Source organism: Pteronotus mesoamericanus, unplaced genomic scaffold (genome assembly GCF_021234165.1).
Source record: "Pteronotus mesoamericanus isolate MK-2021 breed Mesoamerican mustached bat unplaced genomic scaffold, CSHL_Meso_final contig_468, whole genome shotgun sequence".
In the NCBI taxonomy this organism is placed as follows: Eukaryota; Metazoa; Chordata; class Mammalia; order Chiroptera; family Mormoopidae; genus Pteronotus; species Pteronotus mesoamericanus.
In genome coordinates this window covers 580,372-589,352 of record NW_026555176.1, presented here as the reverse complement: position 1 = coordinate 589,352, position 8,981 = coordinate 580,372, and the positions used below count along the sequence as shown (strand labels likewise).

At 37.6% G+C, this 8,981-nt stretch overlaps 1 protein-coding gene across 1 annotated transcript; it reads right to left on the bottom strand.

The window, feature by feature from the left end:
* Nucleotides 1–5,569: 5,569 nt before the first annotated feature.
* On the bottom strand, nucleotides 5,570–6,048 carry LOC129074222 (60S ribosomal protein L27a-like). Its single transcript, XM_054577940.1, has one exon. It carries the CDS (start codon nucleotides 6,046–6,048, stop codon nucleotides 5,602–5,604), a length of 447 nt encoding a protein of 148 aa, XP_054433915.1. The 3' UTR covers nucleotides 5,570–5,601.
* Between the last annotated feature and the right edge of the window lie 2,933 nt (nucleotides 6,049–8,981).

The following is an 8,981-nucleotide window of genomic DNA, read 5'->3' as shown; positions in this document are numbered from 1 at the left end:
AACTTGACCGTGGAGAAACCTGGCAAACTCCCCTCCCCTGGTGACCAAGGTTAACACCGTCGGGCACGTCGACTGCACGGGCCTGTGAGACGATGTGACGGGAACGGCGCTTCCCCTGGGTGGCGATCCCCCCCGCAAGTCCCATCACCCCCTGTCTGACCATGAGAAACACAAAGCAAACCCAAACTGAAGGCCGTTCTACAAAATACCTGGCCAGCAGGCCGCAAAACTCTTCACGTCATCCAAAACAAGAAAAGTCTGAGAAACTGTTGCAGACCAGAAAAGGCCAAGGATACAAGCAAATAAAAGTAACACGGTGCCCTGGATGAGATCCTCAGACAGGGACCAACTATTGAAATCTGAATACACTGGAGTTTAACTAAAAGGAATGAGTCAATGTCGGTTCTCAGTGTGTGACAAACAGTAAGATGTTAACAACAGGGGAAACAGTGAGGAACCCACTTTCTGAGTCATTTCTTGATTTCTTTCATGGAGCTCTACTATTCTTGCAATTTTTCTATTTAAACCTATTCTAAAATTTGAAGTGTCTAACCAAATGAAAAAAAAATGACTCCACCAGTGCTGCTGAAGGTGTAGAGAAACTGGATGCCTCATACACTGCTGGACAGAATGTAAAATGGTGCAGCCACTTTGGAAGATAGTTTGGCAGTTTTTAAAAAACATTATTTATGCAACTATTGACCCAACAACTGCATTTCTGGGTATGTATCCCAGTGCCACGAAAACTTATGTTCACACAAAAACCTGCGTGAGAATGTAGCAGCTTTATTTGTAATAACCGCCACCTGGAAACAACCAGATATCCTCTATCATGTCAATGGTTAAAAAACTGTGGTACATCCATACCATGGAACGTCATTCAGCAATAAAAAGGAATGAACTACTGTGCATGAAACAACTCCTGGATCAATTTTCAGAGATTATGTTGAGTGGGGGGAAAAAAGCCAGTCCCAAAGGGTAACATATTGTGTAATTCTACTTATAACACTTTTGAAATGAGAAAATTATAGGAATTGAGAAAGTATTAGTGGTTGTCAGGAATTATCAGGTGGTTGAGGGAGGGAAATGGATGCAGCTATAAAAGAGCGACATGACAAATCCTCATGAGAGTGGAAATGATGTGTCTTTACTGTATTACTGTCAATATCCTGGTTATGATCTGGTACAGTAAGTTCTCAGTTAATGTCCATAGGTTCTGCAACCTTAAGTGAAATGACATATATTGAAACCAATTTTACCATAAGCTAATTGATATGAATGAGAGTTAAGTTCTTAAGGCATCTCTTCAATGTTATAATAAAACAACATTGAACTAAATGCCATTATTTTAGGACCTGCTGTACTATGATGTGAAAAGATGTTATCACAAGGGGGAAATAGGTAAAAGGTACATAGAATCTTTCTGTATTATGTCTTACAACTATATGTGAACCTACAATTTTCTCAAAAAGTTCAACTTCAAAAAAACTGAGAAGTCCCAAAGCACGGCACTTTCAAAATCATGCCAGAGATTACACAGGTCTTTTAGCATTAACAGGAATTACAGAGATCTAAATAGCGGTAGCTAGCTGCGCGAGCCCTCTCCCTGCAAGCATGGCAACAAAGACATTAGATTGGAAACATCAGGAAACATTCATAGGAGCAAAAATTGGCAGCAATAGAAAGGATCTGGATGGAAAAGAGGGTATGAAAGCAATAAGGCAGCGACACTGAGAAACACTCATTTTTGGCCTCTTTGAAGCAGTCGCTCTGGGAAACTGGTCACTTGTATGGGAGTTGCCATTGCTAAAAAGTTTTAAAATCTTGTCTAAACACACCTTGGAATCCACAATGTATAACAAACTACACTTTGCATGTCTTCTGCCACCTAAAGCGGATTCCATTTTTCAGAAACCACTGAAAACGATGAGAAGTGTTATGGTATATTGTGATGAGCACAGCTGGAGGGGGGCGGGCAGTCAGAACCAGGTTTAATGCACTTTCTGCCACTTGGTGACTATGTGGCTTTAGACATGTAACTTAATCTTTATTAATGTCAGTTTCATAATTTGTAGCATAGAGCTAATTATGCCCATCTGCTAGGATTTGTGTAAGATTAAATGTAATGATGGATGTGAAGCGTCTAGTCCTGTGCCTGGCCCAGAGTCAAGTCTCTCATTTAAACAGCTTTTAAAAATGGTTGAAGGACACAACTTGATTTTCTTGTTAGACTCCTAAATGGAATCTGAAGGCCATCATCCAAAGAAGAGCTCAAAAATGTGCTGAGTTGCGTCAGTCTACCTCTTTGGACTAGGTTGATAGTCTCTTAAGCTGTGTGAAGAACAAGTCACATTATGTTTAAGAAGTTCTGGCATGTTTGTTATAAAACCAATTTTATTTCCTTAGAGTCATATCCTGCAGTGATGTGGCATTATTTATGAAAGGGTTAGTCAGCTTTTTCTCCCTAATCAGACCCAAAGAGAATCATGAATATTTATAAGATGACACTTAAAATTTATCCAAAAAAACCCAAACCTAAACTGAGTCCTCAATATATTTTGTTTAAAACCACAGGGATGCCTTTCTGACAGATTTCCATACAAACTTGTTTAAATATGTGTTCTTTCTGTCTTAAAGATAGCACAATTTGAACATTAAAAAGAGTAATGACTACAATGGATTGAAACACATCAAATATATAAAAACCTATGAGTTCAGAGAACATATTTGTAAGCCAAAGACCAGACTAGGAACTTATTCCAGAATATAGAACACGAATAATAAGACAAACAGTGTAATAAAAAATGAGCAAAAGATTTGAACAGATGTATAAATGGCCAATAAATCTATACTAGGGTTGTCATCAGGAAGAGATAAGATAAAGATCTCAATGAGTTATCATTTCGCACCCCTTTGACAGACAAAACCAAGTGTTGACAAAGATGTGGGATGTCTGGAGCTTTTCATACATTGCTTGTAGGAATGCAAGAGTACAATCACTTTGAAAAGCAGTTTGGCAGTTTCTTGTAAAGTTCAATATTCACTAACCACACAACTCAGCAATTCTACTTCTACATATCTACCCAAGAGTAGTGAAAGCATGTTTCCACAAAGAGATTCATATATAAATGTTCATAACAGCTCTGTTTGTAATAGCCAAAAAATGAAGACACTGCATGAACAGACCAATGGATTAAAAAACTGCCATGTGTTCATGCACTGGAATGCTACTCAGCAATAAAAAAGTAACTACTGATACAAGTAACAACATGGATGAATCTCAAGAACTATACGCTGTGTGAAAGAACCTGGAAACAAAGAGTATAGTGTAATTCCATTTATATTGAAGCCTAGAACAGGCAAAACAAATTCATATTGAAAGGAAGATCTGCGGTTCTCTCGAGAGGGAGATGCAGAGGATAGGTGACTACACAGCAGCATGAGCAAGCTTTGGGGGTGGAGTGGGGTGGGAATAGAAATGTTCCCTGTCTTGATTGCAGTGGTGTTACACAGTAAGTTATAAATTTGAAGTTTGTCAGAATGCATGCAGTAAGAGGTTTGTCAACAGGGGTACAGTAGAGTTTATGTAAATTATGTTTCAATAAATTTGGTTTCCAAAACCTCATTCTATAATGATTCTTCAAAATAAAGTATCAAATAATCCCTATTAGATACCTTTGGAAATTGTTAGGGTACCAATTCATTATAGTAAAAATTGGCCCTGGCTGCTGTGGCTCAGTGGATTGATTGCCAGTCTGCTAACCAAAGGGTTGCCGGTTTGATTTCCAGATTCCCAATCAGGGCACAGGCCTGGGTTGTCGATCTGGTCCCTGGTTGGGGTGCATGAGAGGCAACCACACATTGATGTTTCTCTTTCCCTCTCCTTCTCCATCTCTTCCCCTCTCTCTCTAAAAATAAATAAATAAAATCTTTTAAAAAATTTATAAAGAAAAAGTATTAAGCATTTATATCGATTTTCCCAAAATATCCAAATAGTTGAGATAAAGTTCTATTTTACAGAAGAATTTAAATTAATACATGTAGAAGGAATGGCATTTTACAATGTCTGATGAACTAATGGCTATCAATGGATAGAGGAAACCATTAGTGAAAGGCTGAAGAGAAATGTCATAACGGATCAAACTGCACATCACTAAAGATGGGACAACCAGATACGAGTACCTCCTGGTGCAATGCAACATAAACTCAAATCTATTTGGAATCCTAGCTCTACGAATTTACAGCAAATAAAAAGGAAAAGGAAGACTAGCAGCTCAGAAAAAATCAGACAAATATAAAGTTATAGAAATTTTAAAAGACAAGTGATCCAATTTTTTTATTTGTTAAGATATAAGAAGTATCTTGGGGTGAAATTGCATGATGTCTGGAATTTGTTTTAAAATTCTATAGTAAAACAAAAATATATTAGAAATTTTTAAAAAACTCAAAACTAGATGATGGTACATGGGGATTCTCTACATTGTTCTCTTTACTTTTATGTACATTAAAATATTTAGATCATAAAAAGTGAGGGAAAAAGTATGGCTTTCAGAGAAAAACTTCGGTTATGTGGGAAATCAAGTTAATTGTTTGATGATGCCAAATAAAATAGGTACCCCCAATTTGTTTCTTTTTCAGTCTAATTTTATTTTAAGTCAAGGTAATACATGTACATGGTTTAAAAATGAGAAACTACTACAAAACTTATAATAATTATCCTGCTCTTCCTTGATTCTTTACTTTTAGACATTGCTTACTAATCCTCCAATGTCAATGTCTATGGGTCTTTATCTTGGGCCAGTTAATTTCCCAAGAGAGAGATCTTCCTCTCTGATGCTCTGCTAGAGTAGGGAAAAGGGTGGGAAGGGAGCAGTTACCTGTTTCCCGGGTAGGGAAAGGATTATCATATAATCTGTTTACAACCCATGGTTTATGGCCCCACCTTCAAAGATGCTGGGTGCCTCCAACTCCTGGGTGTTCTGCGGCGGGTTTTTTGTTAGTCTCTCTATCATAAGCATCTATGAATCTCTGTGCTCTGCTAAGTCAGTTTCTATTCACACATCAGCTTTCCATGGACCTCAATCATCATTTATTCATTTGAAAAGTAATTTATTGAGTACTTATATGTGATAAATTCTTTTCTAGGTGCGTGGAATACATCAGTGAACAAAACAAGCAGCAGGCGTAATATTGGATAGTACTGCAGGAAAAGGTAATCAGGTATGGGAAGAGAATGTCAGATTGTAATTTTATATACGGTGAAAGAGCAGGCTGCTTTTAAAAGGTGACATTTGAGCAAAGACCTGAAGCAGGGAGGGAGTTAGCCATATGGATATATTGAGGGACAATCGCATTTGGTTGGTGACTTTTGTCTGCATGGACTCCTCTTTTTGTCCTTGTAGTATGTGTCTTTTGATTCAGTTCTGTCATGTTGGTGGCGTTCGGGAAGAGAATGAACATAAATGTTGATGTGCTCAATCCAACACATTCAATGAAAAGCAACTCCTACCAACTCCACTCTTCACATCTTAGTATGTTTTCTTTTCTTTTCTTTTTTTTTAAGCACTTGTGAGAATTTAATGGATTCCTCTCTGTGTGGCTTCAAGCTCCCAGCACACAAGCCCCACCAACACTCTTAATCTTCTCCTCAGCTCTTCTGCTGAAGAATTTGGCTTTCACAATGACAGGCTGTTCTGGGAGCCTTCCCTTCCCCAGACCTTTGTAGTAGCCAGATCGCACCACATCAGTGACGGGAGTGACTCCGGTCTTGTTTTTGGCAGCATTTACCCGTGTCTGCTCACTGACCAGGGTCCACAGTTTATCAAGGTTGACAGTGGGGCAGAAGCTCTGGTTCCTCTTTAAGTGACAGTGCCTCATACCAACTTTTCCAAAGTAACCTGGGTGATACTTGTCGAGGTTGATCCTGTGGTGATGCAAGCCACCGGCATTGCCTCGGCCTCCCGGGTGCTTCCTGTGCTTGCCGATGCGGCCGTGGCGGTGGCTCACATGGCCCCGAAGTTTCTGGGTCTTCCTCAGCCTGGATGGCATGTTGGCAGCCAAAGATGCAAGAGGGAAGCCTTCGCGAAGTCTCAGTATGTTTTCTGTATTTCTCAAATTGACTAGCATGAGAAGTAATGATTAATATTTGTTTATCGTTACATTAAATTAATAAATAATTAAAAAGAAATAATTAACAAGTCATTGGAGTTGGAGACTTCAGCAGTCCTCTATCAGAAGTGGACAGATCTAGAAGACAGGAAATCCGCAAGAACATAGTTGACCTCAACAACACCATCAAAGAACTGGATGTAATGAACATCTATAGACTATTTTATCTAACAAAAACTAAGTATACATTCTTCTCAAGCTCACATGGAGCATCACCAAGATAGACCTCATTGTTGGCTATAAAACACACCTTAAGCTTAAGGGTATAGAAGTCATACAATATCTATTCTCATGCCAAAATGGAATTACATTAGAAATTGATAACAGAAAGATGGGTGGAAAATTCCCAAATACATGGAGATTAAGCAATACATTGTAAAATAACACATGGGTAAAAGAAAAAAACCTCAAGAAAAAGTTAAAATTTTTTGTGATGAATAAAAATAAAAACACAACTTATCAAAATTTCTGGGATGCAGAGAAGACAGTACTTAGGGGGAAATTTATACCACTGAATGCATATATTAGAAAATAAGAAGGGTATAACATTAATAATCCAAGCTTCCACCTTAGAAAACTAGAAAAAGAGGAGAAAATTCAATCCAAAGTAAGCAGAAGAAAACAATACCAATTAGAGCAGATATCATGGATACTGAAAACAAGGTATCAGTAGAGAAAATCAACAAAACCAAAAAAGCCACTACTTTGAAAAGAATCAATAAAATGATAAGCATCTAGCCTGGCTAACTAAGAAAAATAGCAAGAGGACTCAAATTACTAATATCAGAAATGAAAAAGGAGACATCACTACAGATCCCATGAACATTAAAAGTACAAACAAATATTATAAAAATCTGCGTCCACAAATTTGATGACCTAGATAAAATGCACCAATTCCTCAAAAGACACAACCTACCAAAACTTACACCAAGAAGAAAGGAACAACCTGAATAGGTTTATGTCTATTAAAGAAATTGAATCAATAATTAATAACCTTTTAAAATTGAAAGTATTAAGCCTAGATGGATTCACTGGTGAGTTGCATCAAACATTTAAAAAATAAATTACACCAGTTCTCTATAATCTCTTTCAGATGGTACAAGCAGATGGAATACTTCCAAACTTGTTCTATGAGGACAGCATTACCCTAATATCAAATCCAGACAAAAGATCTCACAAGAAAAAAAAAAAAACAAAACAAAACTAGAGACAGACATTTTTTTTTATTGTTGTCCAGTTAGTTGCCCCAATTTATCCCCCTGTTGCTCTCCCCTGCCCTCTCCAACCTCCTGCTCCCAAAGATAATCCTCACCCCATTGTCCTTGTCCATGGATCCTTTGTACATGTTCTTTGACTAGAGCCTTCCCCTTCTTTCCCCTGTTATCCCCTTCCCCCTCCCCCTCTGGTAAGTCTCAGTTTGTTCTTTATTTCCAAGGCTCTGGTTCTTTTTTGCTCATTTGTTTGTTTTGTTCACTAGGTTCCACTTATAGGTGAGATCATATGGTATTTGTCTTTCACTGCCTGGATTATTTCACTTAGCATAATGCTGTCCAGTTCCATCCATGCTGTTGCAAAGAATGGGAGTTCCTTCTTCTTTCTGCTGTGTAGTATTCCATTGTGCAAATGTACCAGTCATTTACTGATGGGCACTTAGGCTGTTTCCAGCACTTGGCTATTGTAAATAATGCTGTTACGAACATAGGGATACATAAGTTCTTTTGAATTGGTGTTTCAGAATTATTGGGGTATAATCACAGTAGTGGAATCACTGGATCAAAAGGCAGTTCCATTTTTAGTTTTTTGAGGAAATTCTTCACTGCTTTCCACAGTGGCTGCATAGTCTGCATTCCCACCAACAGTGCACTATGGTTCCCTTTTCTCCACATCCTTGCCAGAACTTGTTGTTTGTTGATTTGTTCATGATAGCCACTCTGACTAGTGTAAGGTCTCATTGTGGTTTTAATTTGCATCTCTCTGATGGCTAGTAATGTTGAACATCCTTTCATATGCCTGTAGGCCCTCTGTATGTCTTCCTTGCAGAAGTGTCCATTCAGGTGCTTTGCCCATTTTTTCATTGGATTGTTTGTTTTCTTGGTGTGGAGTTGTTTGAGTTCTTTATATATTTTGAAGATCAAGCCCTTGTCTGATGTATCACTGGCAAATATGTTTTCCCATAGGGTTAGTTCCCTTTTTATTTTGCTGATGTTTCCTTTTGCTGTGCAGAAGCTTTTTAATTTGATGTAGTCCCATTTCTTTATTCTTTCCTTTATATCCCTTGCCCTAGGGGACATATTGATGAAAATATTGCTGCATAGGATATCTGAAATTTTCCTATGTTTTCCTCTAGGACTTTTATGGTGTCGTGACTTGTATTTAAGTCTTTTATTCATATTGAGTTTATCTTGGTGTATCTAATAATATCTCTTATAAGCAGGGATATAAAAGTTCTCAACAAAATATCAGCAAATCAGTTCTAACAATGTATGAAATTATACACTTTGGCCAAGTGGGATTTATTCCAGATATGCAAAACTGGTTCAGCATTCAATAATCAGTAATATAATCAATCAAATTAACTGGCTAAAAAAGAAGATTCACATGATCATATCAATAGATACAGAAAATGCATTTGACAGAATCTAACACTCATTTTAATGAAAACTCTCAGTAACTAAAAATAGTGAGGAAACTCCTTAACTTGATAAAGAATATCTACAAAAAAACCTACACAGCTAACATCTTATTCCTGGGCAAAAGACCCAGGAATAGCCAACACCAATATTGAAGAAGAACAAAGTTGAAGGATGGACTAT